This window comes from Caretta caretta, chromosome 28, assembly GCF_965140235.1.
Source record: "Caretta caretta isolate rCarCar2 chromosome 28, rCarCar1.hap1, whole genome shotgun sequence".
Lineage (NCBI taxonomy): Eukaryota > Metazoa > Chordata > Testudines > Cheloniidae > Caretta > Caretta caretta.
Window position 1 is genome coordinate 15,833,769 of NC_134233.1, and position 27,788 is coordinate 15,861,556.

Sequence of the window (27,788 nt, forward strand, 5' to 3'; positions counted from 1 at the left end):
TCCATTTCTGAGAGTTCATTTCTCCCTGGATCTTCTCCCATAAGTGTGGGTGGAAGGGGTCTCACACTACGTGGGAAGGCTGCATCACGAGGAAAAACCACCTGTGCTGTATTTTTACACTTTCTAATCTTTCAAAGTAGCAGCAGGAGAAGAAGTGATACAAATGCATTAGACTTAATAGCAAAACTAAGAGACCAAACTACAGACTCTGGACTTAGCATTCATATATCCTACAATTTGAATTTGGAATTTGATATATTCCCTCATTGGCTACCATCATTTGCCCAGCATAGAAGTGCTTCTTGTCCAACAAGGCAGCCAGATTGGGACCCATAGGCATGGAATGGCTCTGAAGGAATCAGCTCTTTCTTTCTCTGCTTCATGAAACTTTGGATCCAAATGGTAAAACAGAGTTGTGCCCAATGTAATCATGGCATTGTTTAGGAGTGTGATCAATGCCACTTAACAAGGGAGCAGGGACCTAAAAATAGTTTACCTGGGCCACAGGTCACCATAGCTTCCAACTCTGGGGTGAAAATCAACCACCAGTACCTGCAATTTCTACGTGAGTTCTTGTGAAATCCTTGACCTTACTTGGAGTAATTTTACTCTTCTCTGGCGTAGAATTCATCACCAACCACACAACATATCAGTAGCGATAGTGAGGTATAACTCCCCCAAATATGCCCTTTTATTCCTTTAATCTGGTGGCACAGATTTAATTTAGGGACTAAATTCAGGTGCTGCTTAGAATCCCTGTAAGACACCAAATGTCAGGTATCTATTAACAATAGGTATCTTTCTGCAGGTATATCCCATTCCACATGGATTTCATTTTCTACACGTTTGCAGCATCTCCCAGGGGTGAGCGGAACAGGAATGTCACTTCCATTTTTCCCATCTCTACCTAGATAGGTATTCTATTTCCCAAATAATAGGCAACATGCACCTGATTAGGAAGCAGGTATCTTCAGGAGTGACCTCTTTCACAACCTGGACAGAACTGCTTTGGGAGCCAAATGCATGGGTATTTTGCTTAGTTCCAAATCATTTGGTCCTGCTTTAAGCAGGGGGTTGGACTAGATGACCTCCTGAGGTCCCTTCCAACCCTGATATTCTATGATTTACTAGGGAATCCGCTTCCCAGCCCTTTAGAAAAAATACTGACATAACCAATTAAACAACAGGGGTGATTGGGATGGTGATGGGGAATAAGGGAATCCCTCTGATTTACCCTATCTTCTTCTGTTGTTACAGAGGGGAAATGACATTTTTCCCTATCCCTGATCTTTTTTATAGTTTAATATATTTTAAGGGAGGAAAATGGTAGTAAAAATATCTGCTCTCTAACAACCTGAAGCAACAACAGAGCAACTGGGAATGAAACCATTTGTTACTGAAGGGGGAACTTGATGAGTAACAATTGCTTTGAAATGAGGGAACAGTATAATCATGATACTCAGGGTTTGTTTAGACTAGGAAAAGTGATAGAGTTTAGGTCAGGTCAAGGGGAAAGCCAATGACAACCACTGCACCTGGGCTGCCTCTGCTCTACCACTATACTTGTCTTTTCACACCAAGATCACTCACTTGAGCAGCCAATGCCATGTACAGTCCTAGTGGATGTAAGGCACAGTGTACATTATCTCAGTGTACATTGTTGTGAATGAAACCTCTCTCTCCTTCCGGGAGCTGATGAACATTCCTGGTTGGAGGGATACACACTGCTACAACTCAAAAGGAAAGGAGTTGATAGAAAATATCACAGGACTGATCCCAAAGAAGGGTGAGCTGCAAAAGGCAGAAGCAGGCAACTAATCTGGGGGAGCTGAGAGACCATGGTGCACAGATCACTATGAGAAATAGAAAATGTGATTTAAAAAAATAATCTTTGCCCAGCCCTAATCAAGGCATTTGTTACATCTGTCTCATGTGGATTTTCTGATGTCTAATAAGGTGTGAGCTATTTTTGAAGCTTTTCCCACACTCAGAGCACGTGTAGGGCTTCTCTCCGGTGTGGATTCTCTGATGTGAGATAAGGTTTGAGCTCTGATTGAAGCTTTTCCCGCACTCAGCGCATGTGTAGGGCCTCTCTCCTGTGTGGAGTCGCTGATGTGTGATCAGGGCAGAGCTGCGATTGAAGCTTTTCCCGCACTCAGAGCAGGTGTAGGGCATCTCTCCTGTGTGGATTCTCTGATGTGTGATCAGGGCAGACCTCTGATTGAAGCTTTTCCCGCACTCAGAGCATGTGTAGGGCATCTCCCCTGTGTGGATTCTACGATGGGTGATAAGGGTCGAGCTCTGATTGAAACTTTTCCCACACTCAGAGCACGTGTAGGGAGTCTCTCCTGTGTGGATTCTACGATGTATGATAAGGGTCGAGCTCTGATTGAAGCTTTTCCCACACTCAGAGCACGTGTAAGGCTTCTCTCCTGTATGGATTCTCTGATGTGAGATAAGGTTTGAGCTCCGATTGAAGGTTTTCCCGCACTCAGCGCATGTGTAGGGTCTCTCTCCTGTGTGGATTCGCTGATGTGTGATCAGGGCAGAGCTGTAATTGAAGTCTTTCCCACACTCAGAGCACGTGTAGGGCATCTCTCCTCTGTGGATTCTCTGATGTGTGATCAGGGCAGACAACTGACTGAATCTTTTCCCGCACTCATAGCACATGTAGCGCGTCTCTCCTGTGTGGATTCTACGATGCGTGATCAGGGTCGAGCTCTGATTGAAGCTTTTCCCGCACTCAGAGCACGTGTAGGGCGTCTCCCCTGTGTGGATTCTCTGATGTGTGATAAGGTGTGAATGCCGACTAAAGCTTTTCCCACACTCAGAGCATATGTGGCATCTCTCTCCTGTGTGGATTCGCTGATGTGAGACGAGGGTTGAACTGTCAACGAAGTGTTTCCCGCACTCAGAGCATCCATAAGTTTTCTCTCCTGTGTGGGTTCTCTGATGCGTGATAAAGTTTGAGCTCTGATTGAAGCTTTTCCCACACTCAGAGCACGTGTAGGGTTTCTCTCCTGTGTGGGTTCTCTGATGTGTGAGAAGGTCTGAGCTCCGATTAAAGCTTTTCCCACTCTCATGGCATGTGTACCGTGTCTCTTCCAAGTTGATTCTCTCAAATGTAATAAGGTCTGAGTGGCTACTGAAGTTTTCCTCTGGCCTCTGCTCAGTCTCACAGGCTCTCTCGATTTCTGGGAGTGCACAACTCCTGGAACCATTCCCTTTGGATCTTCTTGATAACGTTCCATGTGGTTCTACTTCCTCAGCATCTTCCTGCTCGGGTGTCTCCTCCTCATTCTCAGTCACCATCCCATCACCTGATGGGAGACAAAGAGAATCCAGACATAGGTCACTCCCTGTACCGGAAAGAAAGGAAATCTCAGAGAGAGGGGAATGGAAAAAGGGATGAACAAACCAAAATATATGTGGGAGAGATCAAACCTATCAGGAGCTGATTTTCCCCAAACCCTTCCTCACAGGAGAGAGGAAGGGGTCAGTTTTGGTCTGCATCTCACCAGAACCCTCAAGGAAAAGTGAGATTGGAGAGGGACCTTCTGCCAGTTGTCAGTCAGAAGAGGTGGGAAGCCATGAGTGACATAGAATCATAGAATATCAGGCTTGGAAGGGACCTCAGGAGGTCATCTAGTCCAACCCCCTGCACAAAGCAGGACCAATCCCCAATTAAATCTCCCAGAATGATTCCATTCTGCAGGGAACAATCCTGAACTTGGAGAGCTCAAGGTCTTTGTAGGGCATCCCAAAGGTTTCCTGCATTCCCAAACAGTTTTTGAGTTGGTTTAAGTAATTCCTCACCTGTGCAGGAAGCTCTTGGGAGCACTTCTGTCTCAGAGCCCTGGAGGTCTGGGACCCATGGCTCTTCCCCTCGTTCCAGCTGCGAGATCACATCAGGTTTGGAAATTGGAAACCCTACTCCAGGCAAAGAAAACAAGGAAGGTCAGTGGAATTTGTGGGATACTTGTCACAAAGAGCAGTCCATGGTTGTAATCCCAGCTCATTTTTTAAGCACTAACATCCCAAGGCCATCTACATTGGCTCAAAGTGGCAGAATAGTTATTATTATTATATAAATAATATTCATTACCTTAGTGCCTAAGGAGCAACTAACAGTGGGTCACCATTATACTAGGGAAAGTACAGAGAATAGCAGATGGCCCATGCCCTGAAGAATTTACAATCTAAATAGAAAGACAGGCACAGAATGGGGGAAGGCGTAGAACCCATTGTTAGAATATAGATATTCAAGCCTGCCTGTAAAGTCTACACGTTAAGAACTTAGGTGTATTTTTATCACTTAGCTACTTACAGGGGTATAAAAGCAAAGAATCAAACTCACAGTATGCCTGTGTAGGGGCCTTCTCTCACTAGGATAGCCTAAGAACAAGGCCACAGACGAAGGCCCTTGGCTAAGCAGATGGGGCAGCCAAAAGTTGGGAAGCATACGGTCACATCCTCATATCCCAAACGAGTCAGGTTGAAATAAGGTGGTATTGGGCTGTTAGGAAGACGATCCTGTCCAGATGGTGCCCATCACCATCAGATAAAGAAACAGATCTTAAGATGGTTAAAGAAAACGTAGTTTGATAGCATCCTGTCTGGCAAGAAATCACTTATCAATGGTTGTGAAACCCTCATTTCCGTATTGTTTTATCTTTATGGCCACCATTTTTACCTTGTTAATCAGTCTAGTTCTCTAAGTGTTTCTGTCTGTTGTGTAATTAATTTTGCTAGGTGTAAGTTAATTAGGGTAGTGGGATATAATTGGTTAGAGAATTATGTTACAATATGTTGGAATTGGTTAGTTAAATTTCAGTACGGTTGGTTAAGGTATAGCTGAGCATATTATTATATAAAGGGGGTCAAACAGGAGGGGGAAGGGAAACTAATCATTTTGTTTAAGAGGGGTGAAATGGGAACAGGGACACAGGCGAGGCGCTGCGGCGTCAGAGCTGGGAAGGGAGACAGGGAAAATGCTCTGCGGAGTCAGAGCTGGGAAGGGAACATGGGGAAACAGGCTTTGTCGGCGTACAGAGATAAGCGCAACTGGTGTGAAGGACTTTGCAATATGCCTGCTTGGAAACTAACCCCAATAAGCATCGCATTATCTGCGCTTCGGACTTCTGGTCTTTTGCTGCTTGCTGTCTGCGTGACAAGAACCAGAGAAGTGGGAGGGTGAATGGAAAGCCTTGTAACAAAAATGACATAATCTGATAACCAAGAGGTAAGCCTTTAAGGAAGGTTTTAATACACTTTGGAACTGATCAGGGATTCCCATGAGGACTGATGAGGGGGCGATGGTAAATACACTTTTAGATCCTTTTATATCTTTTCCCCATCAGGCACACGGTCATGGATCCATAGGATCTCTGCAATGCCCTGGCTTTTAAACAGTCCTTGGGAGCTGCCCATTCAGGGCACGAGACCCCCAAGAGGTCCCACTCTTCCTACAAGGATGAGCCATGGAGCTTCAACATCTGAGACTGAGCCTCTGGCTTCAACACTCCTATTCCAACTGTGAGCTCTGCCCAGCAGGTCCAGCTGAACGACACTCCTCTTCAGAGACTGTTCCTCAGTCAATGCACAGAGCAAGTTTTTCCTGTGACACTGGGCAGACTTTTAAAATACAGCAGGATTTATTAGTCAACTGAAACACAGCACTGGAAAGCCCTTAGATTAGGACAGAGAAGTGAAGAAGACAATACAGTCCATGCTGGCCAATGCCCTTGAGCCATGCTGCTGTAGAAAACAGTTTGGTTTCCTTTCACTGTGCCTGTCCATTTGTCTTTGCTCCGGTAGGGCTCTCTGTATCTGCAAGCCCAGTTCTTCCTGCTCCCAAAAACATAACGAGTCCATGTATGCTTCACTCAGCGAAGCAGAGATCCTCCCATGGAGAGGTGAGAATTATTCCCTTGTCTCTGTCCGTTATTCCACTGATGTAGGTTGGTCCCAGCCAGTCCTTAATGACCCATTCATATCACCCCATGACAGCTACATGACAAAACACCTCATGTCTCCTGCTCTTTATAATCATAGCAATACCAATCACAGAGGGAAACTGAGGTGTGTATTGGCATCATACATGTATCACCAAAATTCCCACCTCTATGACACACACACATATACACACTGCTCTCAGCCCATGGAGAGAAAGCAAAGTACAGGAACTGGAGGTTAGTCCAGTGAACACAGTGGAGGAGAAGCTGCAATCCTCAAACTCTAGTCAAAAAGGAGAGACATGTGGGTCCCGACCCATAGAGAGGGGCTGGCTAGAGGCCTGATACCCGAGAGGGCATTCCTTGAGCCGACCATGGAAGCAGGTCAAAGGCTTAACTACCCCAGAACTGTGACATCGCAGAAGCACATTTTGGGGAATTAGGAAATCTACTGACTCAGGTGTAATGGGAGGGAGAATGAAACTCTCCCAGTGTGTGGAGAAGGCTGGGGAATGAAACACTAAAATTCAGGAGCAACAGCCTCTAATTCTTCCAGAAAAGGAGAATGTAAGAAACAAGAATTGGGCCAACCAACCTCAGGAGGGACAGGCTCAAAGATCCAAGGAGCCTGGAGGGAAAACCGCTTGTGGCTGCTGCAGATGGGGAGAGGGGGGAAAAAGACTCTTTCCAAACTCTCACTCCTGTTGACCCCGACCTGATTTTATGATCTATGACGTAGTCTCTTGTCTTGTGGGCAATTTTATACTCGCTAGAGGTAAAATGTCATGATCAGAGTATTGCTTATTAGCTTGGAACATGTGTGGAGGGGGAAGGAGGTGAACATAAATAAATGGGTTATTAAGGGCAGGGACTACACTACAGCCGGGATCAAAGCTCTGAGATCGATCCACCGGTGGTCGACGTAGCAGGTCTAGTAAAGCCCCGCCAAAATGACTGCAGATCGAGTTAGGTAAGTAGACCCTGCGGTAACTCGACCTAAGGTACATCGACTCCAGCTACATTATTCATATAGCTGGAGTTGCGCAGGGTAGGTTGACTGACCAGGGTAGTGTAGACATAACCTAAGGTTGCTACAGGTAAGGGCCTTATATTAGGTTGAGGCTTTGTGGGAGTAGTTATGCTGAAGTCTGGGATTTACCTAAATAGGCCTAAGGAGAGGATCCCAGGTGAGATATTTTGCACCCTCATTTTGAGAGACTAATGAGTAACCACAAACAGGTGCAACACGCCACAGGATTCTGAAAGAAGGAGGTTTGGGGCGGCTTTAGCAATTAGACAGGTTTCAGAGTAGCAGCCGTGTTAGTCTGTATTCGCAAAAACAAAAGGGGGACTTGTGGCACCTTAGAGACTAACAAACTTATTAGAGCATAAGCTTTTGTGAGCTACAGCTCACTTCCACTGAATGCATCCAATGAAGTGAGCTGTAGCTCACGAAAGCTTATGCTCAAATAAGTTTGTTAGTGTCTAAAGTGCCAGAAGTCCTCTTTTTTTTTTTTAGTAATTAGGTTGCTATGAAGTATCTCAGCAGTTGGACTGCATTCATATATTAGAATTATTAAGAAATAAGTGACGTAAATCATGAGTATTAATGCTTGATGCCTAATTATAGACTTCCCAAAGGCCACATAGAATCATAGAATATCAGGGTTGGAAGGGACCCCAGAAGGTCATCTAGTCCAACCTCCTGCTCAAAGCAGGACCAATCCCCAATTAAATCATCCCAGCCAGGGCTTTGTCAAGCCTGACCTTAAAAACTTCTAAGGAAGGAGATTCTACCACCTCCCTAGGTAACGCATTCCAGTGTTTCACCACCCTCCTAGTGAAAAAGTTTTTCCTAATATCCAACCTAAACCTCCCCCACTGCAACTTGAGACCATTACTCCTTGTCCTGTCCTCTTGTACCACTGAGAATAGTCTAGAACCATCCTCTCTGGAACCACCTCTCAGGTAGTTGAAAGCAGCTATCAAATCCCCCCTCATTCTTCTCTTCCGTAGACTAAACGTCCCCAGTTTCCTCAGCCTCTCCTCATAACTCATGTGTTCCAGTCCCCTCATCATTTTTGTTGCCCTCCACTGGACTCTTTCCAATTTTTCCACATCCTTCTTGTAGTGTGGGGCCCAAAACTGGACACAGTACTCCAGATGAGGCCTCACCAATGTCGAATAGAGGGGAACGATCACATCCCTCAGTCTGCTCGCTATGCCCCTACTTATACATCCCAAAATGCCATTAGCCTTCTTGGCAACAAGGGCACACTGCTGACTCATATCCAGCTTCTCGTCCACTGTCACCCCTAGGTCCTTTTCCGCAGAACTGCTGCCTAGCCATTCGGTCCCTAGTCTGTAGCTGTGCATTGGGTTCTTCCGTCCTAAGTGCAGGACCCTGCACTTATCCTTATTGAACCTCATCAGATTTCTTTTGGCCCAATCCTCCAATTTGTCTAGGTCCCTCTGTATCCTATCCCTGCCCTCCAGCGTATCTACCACTCCTCCCAGTTTAGTATCAACAAGAATACTGTGGGAGACCGTGTCAAAAGCTTTGCTAAAGTCAAGAAACAATACATCCACTGCTTTCCCTTCATCCACAGAACCAGTAATCTCATCATAGAAGGCGATTAGATTATTCAGGCATGACCTTCCCTTGGTGAATCCATCCTGACTGTTCCTGATCACTTTCCTCTCATGTAAGTGCTTCAGGATTGATTCTTTGAGGACCTGCTCCATGATTCTTCCGGGGACTGAAGTGAGGCTCACTGGCCTGTAGTTCCCAGGATCCTCCTTCTTCCCTTTTTTAAAGATTGGCACTATATTAGCCTTTTTCCAGTCATCCGGGACTTCCCCCGTTCGCCACGAGTTTTCAAAGATAACGGCCAATGGCTCTGCAATCACAGCCGCCAGTTCCTTTAGCACTCTCGGATGCAACTCGTCTGGCCCCATGGACTTGTGCACGTCCAGCTTTTCTAAATAGTCCCTAACCACCTCTTTCTCCACAGAGGGCTGGCCATCTCTTCCCCATGTTGTGATGCCCAGCACAGCAGTCTGGGAGCTGACCTTGTTAGTGAAGACAGAGGCAAAAAAAGCATTGAGTACATTAGCTTTTTCCACATCCTCTGTCACTAGGTTGCCTCCCTCATTCATTAAGGGGCCCACACTTTCCTTGGCTTTCTTCTTGTTGCCAACATACCTGAAGAAACCCTTCTTGTTACTCTTGACATCTCTCGCTAGCTGCAGCTCCAGGTGCGATTTGGCCCTCCTGATTTCATTCCTACATGCCCGAGCAATATTTTTATACTCTTCCCTGGTCATATGTCCAACCTTCCACTTCTTGTAAGCTTCTTTTTTATGTTTAAGATCCGCTAGGATTTCACCATTAAGCCAAGCTGGTCGCCTGCCATATTTACTATTCTTTCGACACATTGGGATGGTTTGTCCCTGTAACCTCAACAGGGATTCCTTGAAATACAGCCAGCTCTCCTGGACTCCTTTCCCCTTCATGTTAGTCCCCCAGGGGATCCTACCCATCCGTTCCCTGAGGGAGTTGAAGTCTGCTTTCCTGAAGTCCAGGGTCCGTATTCTGCTGCTTACCTTTCTTCCCTGTGTCAGGATCCTGAACTCAACCAACTCATGGTCACTGCCTCCCAGATTCCCATCCACTTTTGCTTCCCCTACTAATTCTTCCCGGTTTGTGAGTAGCAGGTCAAGAAAAGCTCCCCCCCTAGTTGGCTCCTCTAGCACTTGCACCAAGAAATTGTCCCCTACGCTTTCCAAAAACTTCCTGGATTGTCTATGCTCCGCTGTATTGCTCTCCCAGCAGATATCAGGAAAATTAAAGTCACCCATGAGAACCAGGGCGTGTGATCTAGTAGCTTCTGCGAGCTGCCGGAAGAAAGCCTCATCCACCTCATCCCCCTGGTCCGGTGGTCTATAGCAGACTCCCGCCACTACATCACTCTTGTTGCTCACACTTCTAAACTTAATCCAGAGACACTCAGGTTTTTCTGCAGTTTCGTACCGGAGCTCTGAGCAGTCATACTGCTCCCTTACATACAGTGCTACTCCCCCACCTTTTCTGCCCTGCCTGTCCTTCCTGAACAGTTTATAACCATCCATGACAGTACTCCAGTCATGTGAGTTATCCCACCAAGTCTCTGTTATTCCAATCACGTCATAATTCCTTGACATCACCAGGACCTCCAGTTCTCCCTGCTTGTTTCCAAGGCTTTGTGCATTCGTATATAAGCACTTGAGATAACCTGCTGATCGCCCCTCATTCCCAGTATGAGGCAGGAGCCCTCCCCTCACAGACATTCCTGCCTGTGCTTCCTCCCGGTATCCCGCTTTCCCACTTACCTCAGGGCTTTGGTCTCCTTCCCCCGGTGAACCTAGTTTAAAGCCCTCCTCACTAGGTTAGCCAGCCTGCTGGCAAAGATGCTCTTCTCTCTCTTCGTAAGGTGGAGCCCGTCTCTGCCCAGCACTCCTCCTTCATGGAACACCATCCCATGGTCAAAGAATCCAAAGCCTTCTCTCCAACACAACCTGCGTAGCCATTCGTTGACTTCCACGATTCGACGGTCCCTACCCAGGCCTTTTCCTTCCACGGGAAGGATGGACGAGAACACCACTTGCGCCTCAAACTCCTTTATCCTTCTTCCCAGAGCCACGTAGTCCGCAGTGATCTGCTCAAGGTCATTCTTGGCAGTATCATTGGTGCCCACGTGGAGAAGCAGGAAGGGGTAGCGATCCGAGGGCTTGATGAGTCTCGGCAGTCTCTCCGTCACATAGCAAATCTTAGCCCCCGGCAAGCAGCAGACTTCTCGGTTTTCCCGGTCAGGGCGGCAGATAGATGACTCAGTCCCCCGGAGGAGAGAGTCCCCGACCACCACCACCCGCCTCCTTCTCTTGGGAGTGGTGGTCGTGGAACCCCCTATCTCAGGACAGTGCATTTCATGCCTTCCAACCAGCGGAGTCTCCTTCTGCTTTCTCCCCCCAGACATATCATCTGGTCCACATATGGGTTGGGGCAACTATTGACATTATTGTAATCAGAGTAAAGGAGCAGATATGGTATATAGCCGTACTATTTCCATAAGGAAGGGGATAAAATACCTCTCCTAGTTACCATTTTCTCATTTTGTTGGGTCCCTGAGACAGTGTAAACTAAAGCAGGGCCTAGCTTCTGATGGTCTCCCTTGCCCCTCCATCTTTGTTTCCAATGGTGTCCATAACTGGTAAATATGCACCATGCAAGACCCTCTTTACTATACTTATCTTAGTCTAATCGTTAGGTGTATTGATTTTTGCCTATGTTTTCAATTATAACTGTCTGTATTAAATCAAGTTTCTGTGTGTTTCACCCTATGTCATCTCCTCCATTAAATTTGAGTCGCCATGGACAAGGACACGTTGTACCCCAATACGTAACCTTATAGGTGTAAAAATGGTACAGGCTACACTACCAGCCTGTGACATCACCAACAAAGTGCCCATTTGTGCCTGGGTAGCGGCCCTGCCATGGGAGGGAGGAATGCAGCAAGGATTCAGGATCGGTGGCCAAGGTTGCTGTGCAGAGAGATGGGGAGGGTATATGGGGAGGGAGGTCAAGAGTTAAAATAATAGTATTTGGGGGGGAAATGTATAATGAAGTGAAACTGAACAGAAATAAAACTGGAGTGTAGGCTCTAAAGCCACAAGGCTTGGGTAGGGATTCGGGGTTAAAGGTCTGGGATCCCCCACAGCTCTAGATCCCTAAAAATCTCCTCCCTCCCACTGACCCACCCAGCCCACTGCCTGGGTGCTATTCCTCCACACTCCCCTCCCCTTCGTCCCATTACTCTCAGCCGGCACCACCTCCTGGAACCTTGGGAGCTACTTATGTTCCCTCCTCGTCTCTCACTACCTCATCCCTCCCTGCTGCTTCTTAGCTCTTACCCTGCACACACCCTCCCCACGTCCTGGCACCCCAGAATTATCTACTCCCCTGCTTCTCCTCCCCTCCCACAGCTCTGTTCTCCCTTCACCCGTGGGGTCCTGAATGGCAACGTTATACACTCTCATATCAAAAGAGGAGCTCGTCTGACTGTCACACAAGCCATGCATGAGTCATACCCACCTATTAACCTAATTTAGAATTCTACAGGCAGCATATTTTCCTCTTAAAATGAGGAAAAGGCATGAAAGCTACAGTTATTAATGTAAAAATAAAAGGAGTATTTGTGGCACCTTGGAGACTAACAAATTTATTTGAGCATAAGCTTTCGTGAGCTATAGCTCACGTCATCGGATGCAAGTACTCCTTTTCTTTTTGTGGATACAGACTAACACGGCTGCGACTCTGAGACCAGTTATTAATGTAGCCAATAAGGATATCTTAAATGCAATTTTAAAATGACTGACAGCACCAAAAAGGCACATGTCCAAAAATTATACTAGTGTGTGGGAGATCAGGCAAAAAAAGGTGGGCAAGGAAACTTGCCAAAACTTATATGATGAATAAAGGTATAAAGTTATTACTACTCAGGTTCTTTAGAGACCCCACAGCTTCTACTAACCGACGGGACAGGACTCCTTACCCAGCAAGACCACCGTCTCATAGTTCTCCTGCATGACGTCTCTGTAGAGGGCTCTCTGAGTGGGGTCCAACAGAGCCCATTCCCCCTTGGTGAAATACACAGCCACCTCCTCAAAAGTCACCAGCCCCTAAAAGAGAAAGGGTCCAACACTCAGTACCTGCTGCCCCAGTCAAAACCCCTCTATTCACTGAACAGCAGCAACAGGTAAATTGAAGGTCCGGGAGGCACATGTTAACAGAGTCCCACCACACCTTGCTTAGAGAGGCCAGGAGGCATCAGAGGGTAGAAAGACAGAACCTTTGTGTCCCCCAGCTGATAAATGTGAAGACCCTGCCTCCTTCTATCACATACCTACTAGCCAGAGCTTGATATGGGAGATGGGGCCGTCTCTGGACCCTGCTGGTGGCTCCTTGGTAGGAATCCCAACACACTCCAAATAAAATATACGGAAGAAAGGGGAAGTCAGTAGTAAAGAATATAAGTTAGAAGGTCAGAATTGTAGAAAATTGGTAATGATCAATCAATGAAAATAAGAAGGAAGTTTTTTTAAAGTATATTAAGTACAAAATTAATCCTAACAATGGTAGTGGTAAATTACTAGAGGGAAATGGCAGAATATAAAAAATAATGCAGAAGAGGTAAAAGTGTTCAATTACAATTTCTTTCCTGGATTTGGAGAAAAACAGATGATGTACTCATATCATAAGATGTTGACGCCGACAGTCTTTCTATTCCAAGAAGAACTCACGAGGATGTTAAACAGCAGCTATTAAACTTAGACATGTTTAAATCAGCGGGTCCAGATAACAAGAGTTTTGAAAGACCTGGCAGAGGAGTATGGTGGACTGTTAATGTGGTTTTAATTAGGACTAGCTGAGTCTCAAGCAAAGCAGTGTGAGAAGGGCCAGGCCAGCTTGAGGGTTAGAGGGCACAGCGGTTCCCAGAAGCCCCCCAGACTACACCCCGGGGTGACAACCCATCACATCCTAGAGTACACAGTTCTCAGCAGGTTTGTCACATTCTGTCCCCTCCCTTTCTCCACACTAGATAGTTCCTGCCTCCCACTACCTCTAGCAGCTCCCACCCTCCTATGCATTTACTGCTCCTCTCCCTCCAAGCAGAACCCACCACCAGCTCCCTGATAATCCCTTACCTGAGCCAGCTCCATTGCAGCCATTTCCTTCCCCCTGGGAGGACGGGATGATCTGGAGTGAAACCTGGATGTTATTCTGTAGCCTGCCAGGGTGAGAAGGGCAATGTGACAGAATTCAGACAGGGGTTTTGTCCATTCCAAAAGACAATTCCCCCCAGGATTTGTCCCTGCTAATGGACATTCTAGGTTCTGCCACACTGTGAAGCACAGAGTGACCTTATTCCAGTAGAAGCCTAGCCACCTCCCACAAGGGTGTAACCCTCTGAGACATGGTGAAACCCTCCCAGTTACAGAGTCTCTGTTACACTTATCAAGTTTGTGAGCATTACCAAGGTGGGAGGGGTTGCAAGTGTTTTGGAGGATAGGAAAGAGATCTGGGGGTCATAGTGGATTACAAGCTAAATGAGAGTCAACAGCGTTAAACTAAAAAAGCAAGTATCATTCTGGGATGTATTAGCAGATGTATTGTAAGCAAGACACGAGAAGTAATTCTTCCGCTCTACTCTGCGCGGATTAGGCCTCAACTGGAGTAGTGTGTCCAGTTCTGGGCACCACATTTCAGGAAAGATGTGAAGAAATTGGAGAAAGTCTGGAGAAGAGCAACAAAAATGATTAAAGGTCTAGAAAGGGAAGATTGAAAAAAATGGGTTTGTTTAGTCTGGAAAAGAGAAGACTGAGAGGGGACATGATCACAGTTTTCAAGTACATATAAGGTTGTTACAAGGAGGAGGGGGAAAATTTGTTCTACTTAACCTCTGAGGATAGGACAAGAAGCAATGGGCTTAAATTGCAAGAAGGGAGGTTTAGGTTGGACATTAGGAAAAACTTCCTAACTGTCAGAGTGGTTTAGCACCGGAATAAATTGCCAAGGGAGGTTGTGGAATCTCCATCATTGGGAATTTTTAAGTGCAGGCTGGACAAACACCTCTCAGGGATGGTAAGATAATACTTAGTCCTGCCTTGAGTGAAGGGGACTGGACTTGAGTGACTTCTCGAGGTCCCTTCCAGTTCTATTATTCTGTAAACCAAAGGCCAGAGAAGAGCAGAATCAAAGGAGTCACTTTGGGAGATTGTCCCTGTCATTGTCCCCAAGGCAGCTGTCTCAGGGGGGCTGCCAAACAAGGCCAGCACTAGACTCACCGAGGCCCAGGGCAGAAAGCTGAAGTCCCAGTGCATGGGGCTGAAGTTCAGGGCCCTGAGCCCCACCTCCCAGGGCTGAAGCCAAAGCCTAAGCAATGTCGCTTTGTGGGGGCCCCAGGCAGTTGCCCTGCTTGCTACCCTCTAACACCAGCCCTGGCTTTTATATGTAGAAAACCAGTTATTGTGGACCACGTGGGCTGTGGAGTTTTTATAGCATGTTAGGGGGGCCTCAGAAAGAAAAAATTTGAGAACCCCTGGTGTAAGGGACCATCTGTCACAAAGGTGATCTCACCTGTGTGGTGAGATCTACGGGATGACCCAAGGGGACTGTCTGTGATTCCATGTTAATGCTGTTACAGTGCCTGAAGCCTTTACACTGGATACTTGATGGGTGAAATCTACATATCGACCTCACAATCAATTTGGGGTTTGTTCCCTGCTTCTTACCGGTGTGAAAGGCCAATGGCATTTTGGGATGTATAAGTAGGGGCATAGCGAGCAGATCGAGGGACGTGATCGTTCCCCTCTATTCGACATTGGTGAGGCCTCATCTGGAGTACTGTGTCCAGTTTTGGGTCCCACACGAGAAGAAGGATGTGGAAAAATTGGAAAGAGTCCAGCGGAGGGCAACAAAAATGATTAGGGGTCTGGAACACATGAGTTATGAGGAGAGGCTGAGGGAGCTGGGATTGTTTAGCCTGCAGCAGAGAAGAATGAGGGGGGATTTGATAGCTGCTTTCAACTACCTGAAAGGGGGTTCCAAAGAGGATGGCTCTAGACTGTTCTCAGTGGTAGCAGATGACAGAACGAGGAGTAATGGTCTCCAGTTGCAGTGGGGGAGGTCTAGGTTGGATATTAGGAAGAACTTTTTCACTAAGAGGGTGGTGAAACACTGGAATGCGTTACCTAGGGAGGTGGTAGAATCTCCTTCCTTAGAGGTTTTTAAGGTCAGGCTTGACAAAGCCCTGGCTGGGATGATTTAACTGGGAATTGGTCCTGCTTCGAGCAGGGGGTTGGACTAGATGACCTTCAGGGGTCCCTTCCAACCCTGATATTCTATGATTCTATGAAAGTGGAAAAAGGGATAAAGGGAATTTGAACGCAGACATCTTAGTTTTCTTAGGAATAGAGCAAGAGTCAGGCTAACTCTAACTCTAAGAACACGACACTTTAAGGCAGGGCCTTGGCAAGTGGGAAGCGAGTGAGAAAACTGTGAGAGATGCTGTTTTGACCTTGTGTTGGATAAGAATGGAACTCAGACTGTAGCAGGAACTGCAGAGAAAAAGTAAGATATCAGGAAGGAATATGTATAAACAAGACGCAGCAGTTGATCATTATTGCATATAATAAAAGGTATAAGTGCTTGCCCTAATTGTTTATCATGCGGAGACCTGCAAAGGAAGGGGGAATCCCTGTCTGGACGCAGTCTCCCCCTTGCAATTGCTTGAGAATAAATGGTCTCTGACTTGTTGCAAACAACCTAAGAGTGAAGACTGCGTTTTTCTTCCACACCACTCTGCCTGAGGCTGGTGCTCATGCTCTCGAGTCACTGAAGACAGCATTACAGGGACTTATGGGCACAACGCCACCAAGGGCAAGTTGCAGCAACGCAGAGCAGGCTTTACAGTGACAGAGTGTGGGCCAAATGGTCCATGGATTCAGTCAAGCCCCAGTTCTCCTCCAGTGCACATCAGCATCCCGGCAACCTTCGAGGAGGGTCAAGGCTGCCACTTGTTCAGTGATGACGGATCTCCAGCAGAGCATCACCCGCACCCCATGGCCCGCCTTGTCTCCCGAGACAGAGGTGAGTGAGGGAAGGTGCACAACGGATCCTGGGGGGGTGGGGAAAGGGATAACAAAACACACCTTCTGGTGGTCACCCCTCAGGAAGTGAAGGTGAGAGGCATTGTGGTGGCAGTAAAGGGGGAGGGGAGAGATTGGGAGCAGTACCCCATCAAAGGCAATGCTGCCAGTGAGTATCCCCACCACATCAGGCATGGGGCTGATAGGGTGCCATTCCCTGGGCCTGGGTAGGCCTATATAAACCCCACGCTGGCACAGAAGGGGCTAAACTGCTGCTTTAGTCTGGATTGGCCCAGATCCTCCCCACCTGCAAACGATTCCAGGACTGGAGCAGGAGTGAACAGGAGAGACCTTCTCTACTCATAGGGGGAGAACCCTGGGAAGGGAACAGTCTGTGGAGCAATTCCAGCCCCAAAGAGAGGGCTGGCAGCATTCGGGGCTCCGGCCTTCACTGAGGGAGGGTGGGGATCCCTGGAGCTCAAAAGGGGAGCAGGCTGAAACTTGCGCTGGAAACCCAGTAACCTCTGAAGGGGACTGAGACGCTCCCACAGCCCCCAGAATAAAAGGGGCCCATATCCTGATGGGATCTGTAAACAGCATTTTCCCCTCCGTTTCTTTTTTTTCATTCCTTTATTTACCCTTGTTTGCCAGCAATCGGCTCTTTTGCTGTTTCACCTGGTTCCCCAAGAGAGGAAGAAAGTGCTCTGAGGCCTCAGACAGAGGGTTGAGCCATGACACACCAGAAGGGCATGCCCCTGGAGCACCCCTGGGGCAGGAGTCAATTGGACTCACAGAAGTGCACCCCAGAAGGCCTGAGGCCCAGAAGTTTGGCACCAGTTTGATGGGCTGGAAGGCCTCTCACTGGGGGCTGCCAGAAGCCTGGCACATGGAGTAGATACGGGGTGGCTTGGGGAGAAGGAAGCAGAGCAGCGTCCCAGACAGCACACCGAGAACGGAAATGGAGAGGGGACGAGGGGCACTGCAGTGAACTCAGCACACGTCCTGAAGGCCATTGGCAGAAAGTTGTCCCGTCCCTGGCCTACGGGCGTCAGACGGTGACACAGAGATCCCTTGGCAAAGGGTCACTTGGTCTTTGCCAGCAGCTCTCACCTGAGACCTGACAAACCCATCACATCAAACACATCTCTTGGAGGGTATTTATCCATAGGGGAGATCATGTGAGGCTGTGACAAAGTGGGGGTTTATTCATCTTGTTATGCTGCATGTGCGTCTTACTCCCCTATACGAACACTGTGTGTACCTCAGTTTCCCACAATACTTTGGTGGTGGGAATTGGGTGTGTGATTTTTGCCGAGGCCCGTGGGGCAGGTGAAGCTTCCCAGCAGCCTACACTTATCTAACCGGAGACCCAGGAGAGGGGTGCAACCAGGTGACACCTTTTGCCTGGGAAGTGAGATAAAGAGACGGAGGAGGAGCAACAGGGGGGTGTCAGAGGTCGGGTCGCTGGAAGCGGGCAGTTTGCATGGGGGGACTCGAAGAGGGAGAGTCCAGGGCATCTGGCCCAGGACTCCCAAGGTGGACTTGGCTGAAAGTCACTGATTTCCTGTGATAGCAAGCTCTGTTCTATGCTGTATTCCTGTCGCCTAAGAAACCTTCTGTTTTACTGGCTGGCTGAGAGTAATGTCTGATTGCGGAGTTGGGGTGCAGGGCCCTCTGGCTTCCCCAGGAGCCCCGTCCCAGCGGAGTCGCTGCAGGAAGCACACATTGTGGAAGGGGATGCTGAATGCTCCGAGGTCAGATCCAGGAACGTTAAAGCTATGTAAACTTCTGCCCTGGAGATAGTCTGCTCAGAGAGAGGAGGCTCCCCCAGAGTCCTGACTGGCTTCCTACAGAGTAGTTCCAGAGCATTGACCCAGTGACTCCGTGACAGAGGCATATACAAAAAGCTCATAACTGGTCAAGACTCAGAATGACTGAGACATCAACGTATGCGTCGTACGTAAGGAACAAAGCATTTATATTGAAAATCGACTTTATGGACTTGGAATGGAAAATCAATCACCGAGCAGTAATGGGCCCCAGGATTGGCCCATCCACCCAAGAGGGAGTCGTCACCCATGTTCCCTCTAATTATTTCCATCCATGTGCGGAATGAATTTTGTTATGTGCTCCACCACTATTGAGGTAACGTGTGGATGTGCGCTACCAGTACAAACAAAAACCCTAGATAGAATATATATATTGTAAACAGTTCATAGGTATGGAAGAAGAAGGAAGAATATTAAAACAAGGGATAATTAATAAGGTGCACTGCTTAAGATGTGCATTTAATATGAAATCAAATAAAAAGAAAATGGACACTGCCCTTGGAGTAGATGTATTTTATCATCCTTTCTAACACTACAAGCTAGTAAACACACCAAAATGTGGCATAGTGAAAACAGCTACAGAAATAAAACAAAGTCATAGGCATTAAGTAAAAGCATTAAAAATATGCACCAGAGGCCCAATTTAATAACCTCCTCCTACCATAGATCACTAAATCTTCAGGGAAAGCTGCTCTCAAAAAATGAAGCATCTGCCAAAACACTAGCATGCTATGGACTTCTGCAGTTCACAAAACTATCCCTCTTGCATGCACACAGCTCAGCTTTAAGATGCTAAACAAATCTAGGAGTCAACTAGAAATAGTCATGCTCTCAGAGCAAATATTAATATAATACTTTCTGATACTGGAAAGGAGAGTAAAAGGCATTCACTCAGGCTTATACCATTTCTATGGGATGTCAATTCTTAATTTGATGAATACTTCACACACATAGAACAGGAAAAATAAGGAATAAAGCAACAGACAGCAAACAAAACCACAGACAAACAAGTGAGAACACTGGAAATAGGAAGGGAAGTAAAACATCAACTGGTTGGTGATGGGTATTTTAAACGAGTGTTTAGGACCCACACTGTGCAAGTGCAACAGAGCCCTGTAGAAACAGGCAAAGTTCTCCTGCTGTCACATTGTGTGTCTCTCACCAACTCAAAAACTCAGAGTAGAAGCCCTGGAGCACACAGACACATGGCTTTGGAGTTTGCACACAGAGCCCTGCTTCAAAGACTTTGCAAATAAGCCCTTCATCCTACAAAAAACCTAACACCACACCTAGTCCTTGCTACTTCTGAGTCAATGGGAGTACTCTGAAGAGCCCTAACTGTACCAGATAGCAAAGTTCTGGCCTTAATGGTTTCCAATACCTCTCCCCAAACAAATTCTAAAACTTAATGGAAATCACTTGTCTGGAATCCAACTCCAATTGAAAGGCCAAACAACTAAACAGCATCCATGGTAAAGTTCTTCCAGTTTTAACTATTTACCATCTATTGATTAGTAACACAGGAGATTTTTTAAAAAATCATTAAGATCACAGTTTTCAGATACCTACAATACTCCAAAGGAATTATGTTGTTAATAGAATCCTTGTCTCTCTACCTTAAGCCATTAACACCTATGGAAACTTTGTTTGAAATGTAACCAGGCCAATGTCATGAGCTAGGCCTAGCCACCTGGTTTTGCTCCAGTATTCATTCAGTAAAGCCCCAATCCTACAAATGCCTATGAATGGGTGCCCTCCAGAGGCATAACTGTTTGCAGGATCAGAATCTAAGAGAGAGTAAATATCATGAAAGCAGTTTCTTTAAGCCACACCAATCAAAATGAAATCACAGATCTATTTCTTTTAACCTTGGATTGCTGTAATTTACCCATAGGGTCACTAAAACAGAAAGGTCAAAGTGTTTTTTCAGTTTGTTCACTGTGTGGACTTGACAGCAGTTTAGAGCCTGATCCTGCGCTTAGTAAGACCTCACTGCAACCTAATCTGCCATCTGCATTCTTTAAAAATACTCACATAACCTCCTCAGAACTCTAGGAAGAGGACAGATGATTAACACCTATCTACAAAACCAGCCTAAATGCTTTACAATTAAAAAAAACCCACCAACACAAGTCAGATTGTGCATTAAGATCTGCTAATGCAGAATCCCTCAGCCCTCTTTACCTCTCTGCTTTGGATCTGTCTCCCTCCAATCAAACTAAATCTTAGCCCAGTCTTCCTAATACCTCCGGCAGATGTCCACCAGCTGTCTACTGAAACGCAACATGGCCAAAAGCAAGCTCCTCATCTTTCCTTGCTGATACTAGGGGGAAAATATTTTGGTCTAGAACTGCAGAGGATTCACTGTTTTGTGTTTGCGCTATAATTCTAACAGTGGAAAATAGCGGGAGTGCCACACTATACCTTCCCCATCAGATTTTTCCTGGCGTATTTCACTGGCTCTGTTACCAACTGCCCATGGCAAACACTTGAAAGAAGGGGAGACGGAGCTGGAAATGGTGGCAGAAGAAGAAGGTGGAGAAGGAGAGAGACATTTGAAAGCATGACCATTATTCCCATTCCACCATAACAAATAAAAGTGCAGGAGAAGGGAGCTGCACTTCAGAATCACCCAGCAGCTACGTGGAGAGAGCACTGGATGGGGAATATTCCTGGCTCTGCCATGGGCCTGCTGGGTGATCTTGGGTAAGTCATTGAACTTCTCTGTGCCTCCGACTGCAAACTTGTGCGAGACCCACAACTCCCTATAGGGCTGCTAACTCCTCCTGCCAACATCGCTCTGTGCAAAAAGCTAGGAAATTCACTTACAAAAAAAGAAAAGGAGTACTTGTGGCACCTTAGAGACTAACCAATTTATTTGAGCATGAGCTTTCGTGAGCTACAGCTGATGAAGTGAGCTGTAGCTCATGAAAGCTCATGCTCAAATAAATTGGTTAGTCTCTAAGGTGCCACAAGTACTCCTTTTCTTTTTGCGAATACAGACTAACACGGCTGTTACTCTGAAACTTACAAAAAACTTTATGAACGCAGGATTTGAGGTTCCCTGGAGCTGTCTTTGCCCCTCCAAAAGAGAGCTCTGACCCACATGACCAATGACCCTTTCTTTACTCCTACAACATATCTATGTGCACCCGGACATTTGAAATAGTGCCTATCACTAAAATACTAGGGAAAACGACAACCAGGGCACACAGTAAAGCACTTTATCTTTGCTAAGACGGAATTTGGTTTTAGGTGAGCTGCACTATACAGGAGCTACTGACACCTGTTCTACACTCAGACACTGAGCCTGCTCCCCAGAAACAGCCGCACACTTGGTCAATTGAACTCCTCTTCACCCCTTTTTACAACTCTCATCCTTACTCACAGAAGTTCCAGCTGACATTCTAATTCACTCACCCATGGTTAAGCACACACACTGCTCTCAGATCCCACCTTACTGCTGACCATTCCCATGGCAAACAGTCCCGTTTCCTGCAACATGCCCAGCTCAGTGCAGAAATGATACAGACTGGAAGCTCAAGGTACACATGCACCTCTTTCCTTTCATCGCACACATGGGGGGGACTCAGACCCAGATCTTCTCATATCACAATCTCACTTCCACCAAGTTGCTCTAACTAGTGCCTCTACCATTCAGTGCAGCCACACCTAACAGAGTGAGTGCAGCTGGCGTGCAGGTAGAGAACGCCCAGTGGCTGTTGGCAGCTCCAGGGGACAGAGTTAAGGTTGCATTGGCATGCCCGTTAGCTCTCTATTTCCTAGGTTTTGACTTTTGCTGAACTTGACATTCTGGCAGGACCCAACATACTGCGGGGCAACCTTACCTCTGCATTAATGAAGGGGTCAGTGACAGGATGAATGTTCAGTACATTCCCAGAAAGTGATAACTCCTCATCCCTGCCTGCCATTCACACAGGCAGAAAAGCCCTGGGCAAGGCAAGCCTCTGTGGGGAAGAGAAGGGGATAGAGCTTAGAGTTTCTCTGCCAGTCAGGAAGGGGTAGCAGCGCGGGAAGACTGGCAGCTGATAGTTGGAGGGGTGAAGAGGTTTGGGGTAGGGTGGGGGCAGAAGCAGCTGGGGCTGGGCAGTCTCCATGGGGGACACTTGCTCCTCCTGTGCCCCTTCCACACCCTCTTGCGAGTAGAGAATGACCACCCTCTCCCCACCCCCAGGGGCAGCCATGTCTCAGGACTCTCCCAAGTTGCACCCACTAACTCTCTTCCCATTTGGGGTGTAGCTCAGGGCAACAATTTCCCACCAAGATGAACCCAGCTGGCCGCAGCCGTTCTGGTGCCACAGGGGCCTCTGGTGGGTGAAGGGCAGAACCGCAGCACTTCTCGGGCAGAATGGATCTTCTGCATGCCAAAAAAAAAAAAAAAGAAATTCTGACTTTGCACCTAATTCCAGAAGCTGCTGAGCATGCACAAGTTAAAATGAAACCAAGGCTCCGTCTCCCCAAGGACCTGGCCTCTCGTGCAAAATTATACACACTCCCCAGAAATCTGAAATGGGCACTTCATAACCAATAGAATGTTATTTATCTATTCACTTCTGGGAATTACCAAAAAAAAAAACCAACCCAGTGAAGCGGACACCCTTAGGGAACGATCTCATGTGTCTTTACAAATTGGTATAATCTAATCTGGCACTTTATACAGTAAAATGCCTTATTCCTAGCCCTATGGAGATTACCTGGTGTCACTACAGGGCAGAATTAAGGTTGGGTACCTGAGTAGCATATTGCGATTGCTGTTAAGTGGGTTTGGCAAAATTCATTCTGTTTATTTCTTTCTTTCAAATTCAACAGATGATATCGATATTTATTTTTAAGCTTTTTTTAATGTTCACAATTTCAATGTTCAGAGCTGTGGGAAGTTATAGGGGTCATCAGCCAACAATTTTTAGAACCGTTCAAACACAAATTGTCAATCTCACATGCAAAATATATAGTGTAAATATCCATAAATCAAACTCAACTTTCTCCAGAAGCATTTCTATATTTTGCCTGTACAGTGAAATGAACATTTACTGCAATTTATTCATAAAAATACAATCCTTTCAAGAGTACTTTTAAGTAATAAAGTACTTTAATTCTTTCAATTCCTGTATTGTAATGGTTGCTTTGAGGATAATTACACCCTCCCTTGGATGTATTTTACTCTCAGTACCGCAACCCCATCATGAGGTAGCTCCTGTCTGGGAGCTCTGCTGAGGCCAGTGGCATTATGATCAGAAGGGGACACTCTGACACATGAGGAGAGACACATGGGGGAGGGTGGAGGATGAGGTAACATGGAGACTACCAGGGTTGAACATGGCCCAGCAGAGTGTGGGGAACAAACTCCCTCTCAGTCTCTCCTCTCTCCCACCTCCCAGAGTCAGTAACTCTGATAAATCGTTCCCTGAAATCTAAATAGCCCCAGTATGTGAGAGAGTGATTAACGCAGGTGCCTTAGGGGCTGCAGCGCCAACCCCCTGCCTGGATGAGGGGGATGAAGAACTGCAGTAGAAACGGGTTAGGCTAGCAGAGGGCACAGCTGATATGGGACTGGGAGCTCAGTTGACCAAGAGGCCAGAACTCATTGGGGGTTGGGACAAGGAGTCAACAGGACTGGGTAGAGGCACTTCTGTGTATTTTCCCCCTGTTTACCATCCTGCCATGTATTTAATTTAGAAACTGTTCATTCAGATTTAAAACACATTGGAGCTAAGATGTGTTGAGGTGTTTCCACTTACAGTGGTACAGTTTTAATTAGGTGCTTAATCAGATGTGAATGCAACACAAAGCAGGCAATAATTAGTGTGCTTTCATTCATTAACTTGACTGTGTGCGGTGCATAGCTTTAAAAAAAAAAAGATGGTGAGAGCAAACACCTGACAAGCCCTTTTGCCCTAAAAAGCACTTTTGGCTCTTTGACATTGCTTTATCCACCCCACCAGAAAACGCTACAGGTAACTAGGTAATTACAGCGTACCCTCACGAGGTGTACTTCTACCAGGTATGTGCCAAAATTCAAATGGTTCTGTTTGGTTTATCTTTCATTCAGCTTTGCAATTCTTAGATCCCATTTAAAAACTGGAACTGAAGTAACCAAAGCAAGTTAAGAAGAGAACGGCGTCGGGCACAGGCGGGGGTAAAACAATAAAGAGAAAGAACTGACTATGCAAAAAGGAACATCCCAAACTATCAGAGCCCCAGACCCCCGTCCAACTGAATCCACCCCAGCCAGGCATATCAAGCTGGGCCCCTGAAAAATCGCCCATCCCGTCTGGCAGTGAACGCCGCGTGTTCCAGATGGAGCTATGGTGTGTGCGTCTGCTCCGCTGACATGCTGCTTTGGTACGGAAGCCACCATGGCCACAGGGAGCAGAGACAAAATCCAACACCGCATCCCCTCCCACCTCCGCACGGTCTGCCATCCCTTCCCCCACCTCCACATGGCCACTCTCAGCCTATTGCTAACAGTTCCTTCCAGCCTTCAGCTCTATAAATAAATAAAACATGGTGTTACAAAAGGTAGGTCCTGCCAGAGCAACCTGATCTCTTTCTGTGAGAAGATAACTAATGTTTTGGACAAAGGAAATGCAGTAGCTCTCATCTATCTGGATGTCAGTAAGGCATTTGATAGAGTTCCACACGGGAAACTATTTGTTAAACTGGAGAAGATGGGGACTAATGTGAGAACTGAAAAGTCAATAAAGAATTGGTTACAGGGGAGACTACAAGGGGTCATACTGAATGGTGAGTTGTCAGGCTGGAGGGAGGTTACTAGTGGAGTTCCTCAGCGATCGGTCTTGGGACCAATCTTATTCCACATTTTTATTAGTGACCTTGGCACAGAAAGTGGGAGTGTGACACAAAGCTGGGAGGGATTGCCAATATGGAGGAGGACAGGAATATCATCCAAGAAGATCTGCATGACCTTGAAAGCTGGAGTAATAGAAATTGGATGAAAATTAATAGTGCAAAATTATGCATTTAGGAACTAACAACAAGAACTTTTGCAATAAGCTGGGGAGTAATCAGTTGGAAGTGACAGAGGAGGAGAAAGACCTCGGTGTATTGGTTGATCAGAGGCTAACTATGAGCTGCCTTATGAGTGGAGACTCAAAGAGCTTGTCTCGTTTAGCCGAACCAAAAGAAGGCTGAGGGGAGATAGGATTGCTCTCTATACATACATCACAAGGATAAATACCAGGGAAGGAGAGGAGTTATTTAGGTTAAGCACCAATGTTGGCCCTAGAACAAATGGATACTGGCCGTCAATAAGTTTTGGCTTGAAATTAGGCGAAGGTTTCTAACCATCAGCGTGAAGTTTTGGAACAACCTCCCAAGGGGAGCAGTAGGGGCAAAATACCTAACTGGCTTCAAGACTGAACTTGATAAGTTTATGGATGGGGTGGTAGGATGGGACTGCCTACAATGGCATGTAGTCAGTCTGCAACTCCTAGCAGCAAAAAATTTGGGGAAGGGGTTGGAAGAGGCGGGGCAGGGGTGGGGCCACATGGAAGGGGTGGAATGGGGGCGGGGCCAGGAGCAGTGAGGCGGGGTGTCAGTGATGTAGCCCTCGGGCCAATGCACTAGTCCTCCTGTGGCCCTCGTGGTCATTTGAGTTTGAGACCCCTGCCCTAGACACTCCCAGACAGGTCTACCTCTAACCTGGTCTTCAAAACCTCCCATGAAGGAAATGTCACAGCCTCCCTTGGAAGCCAATGAGATGCAAACACTCAGACCAGAACAACACTGTGCATACGCACGCTTGGTTTGGGGTTAAGGGGAGAGGCAAGAATTCAAACAATCTGGGTTCAGATCCCAGTTTCGCCCCAAATTCTCCATGCAAACTTGAGCAAGTTACTTCAGCTCTCTGAGCTTCAGTTTCCCCATCTGTAAAACGGAGAGCAGCCGCCCACCATTTCCCGATTTAGCCTTTGGGGTTTTTGTGGCAAGGACCCTCGGTCGCTGTGGGCACGTCTACACTGCAGGTGGGCACCGGCGGCCGGCCCGTGCCCGCGGACAGGGGCTCACAGGGCTCAGGCTGCGGGGCTGTTGAATGGGGGCGTCGATGGTCCGGCTTGGGCTGCAGCCCAAGGCCCGGCCCCCTCCCACCTCGCAGGGTCCTCCAGCCCGAGCCCAGACCCCTGCCCTGCCACGAACCAGCCCCTTCGCCCGAGCCCTGGGCGCCCGAGCCGGCGGCATGGGCCAGCGGCGGGCGTCGAATGGCAGGTGGGGGTACCCGGGGGGTCTGCGCAGCCCCTGTCCCAAGGGGGCCCCGACCTCGGTCCGGGCTCTGTAAATCCCGGCATTACAGTCTCCCTGATTTTCTTTGGGGTCCCTGCAGCGCCTGGCAAAATGCGGGGAGAGGATCTTTGTCAGGGCCAGTGCAGGGCCAGGCCCAGCGGGGACACAGGTCTCAGCGGAGGTCTCTGACGCGCCCGGGACCCCGGAGGCCGCAGTGGTGCGCTGCCTGGCACGAGGGGGGCCGTGATCTCGGTCCGCGTCTCAGTTTTACCTGGCACAAGGGGGGGCCTGATGTCAGCTGGGGAGAAGCGGGGAAATTGGAGGGGACCATAGAGTGATATTCCACCAACACCCCAGTGGGACGCAGGGAGCCCTGGGCGGGGAACGCCGCCGGGGGGCTGGAGTCACAAGGTCACTGGCTGGGGGGGGGCCTGGGAATGGGACCAGCAGGGAAAATGGGGGGCCGGGGACCCCCCAGACCGGAGACCTGAACTGGCCACGGGCGGAGGGGGAGGAAACGGGATACGGGGGGGCAGAGCCCGTCTAAGGGAGGTGGGGGAAGGGGGGGGGCACCCGGGCTCCCCCTCGCTGCTGTGGGGACAGAAAGGGGGCAGGGCGGGAGCGGGGGGTCCCAGGGGAGGGGGCAGCGGTAAATCCGAGGGGATCTCAGCCCCCCCCCCGCCTCTCCCCGCTCCCCGGGGGGGCCCGGCTCCTCCGCCCCCCGGCCACGTCCGGGCCGCGCCGACATTTTTCCCGCCCCCCCCGCCCGGCCCCCCCGGGGGCAGATCCCGGCGCTGCGAGAGGCCGGGTCCCCCCCCCGGACCCGGGGCAGAGTCACCGCCCGGCCCCCCCGGGGTCGCTCCGGTACCTGGAGGCTGCAGCGCCGCAGCGGGGCGGGCGGAGCCCGGGGCGGCCCCAGGGCGGCTCCGGCGGGAGCGGGGCCCGGGCCGGGCACGGGGGGGTTAACGAAGGTCTCGCGCCGCCCCCCCCGCCCCCGCGATCTGCGCATGCCCAGAGCTCCAACGGCCCCAACCGCTCCCCGGCCCCGCGCGAGCCC

At 48.1% G+C, this 27,788-nt stretch overlaps 1 protein-coding gene across 8 annotated transcripts; it reads right to left on the reverse strand.

Moving 5' to 3' along the window:
- Positions 1-91: 91 nt before the first annotated feature.
- On the reverse strand, positions 92-27,788 carry LOC125628624 (uncharacterized). 8 transcript variants are annotated; one of them, XM_075123951.1, is made up of 6 exons: positions 27,600-27,683; positions 22,318-22,437; positions 13,698-13,780; positions 12,545-12,671; positions 3,817-3,930; positions 92-3,359 (listed from the first exon to the last, which is right to left on the reverse strand). In XM_075123951.1, exons 3-6 carry the CDS (start codon positions 13,719-13,721, stop codon positions 1,918-1,920), a joined length of 1,707 nt encoding a protein of 568 aa, XP_074980052.1. In that variant the 5' UTR covers positions 13,722-13,780; positions 22,318-22,437; positions 27,600-27,683; the 3' UTR covers positions 92-1,917. The 8 variants fall into 8 exon arrangements, with proteins under 8 accessions (XP_074980052.1, XP_074980055.1, XP_048689771.2 ...); XM_075123954.1 differs by lacking the exon at positions 22,318-22,437 and having other exon boundaries at positions 92-3,320; positions 27,600-27,681; XM_048833814.2 differs by lacking the exon at positions 22,318-22,437 and having other exon boundaries at positions 27,600-27,681.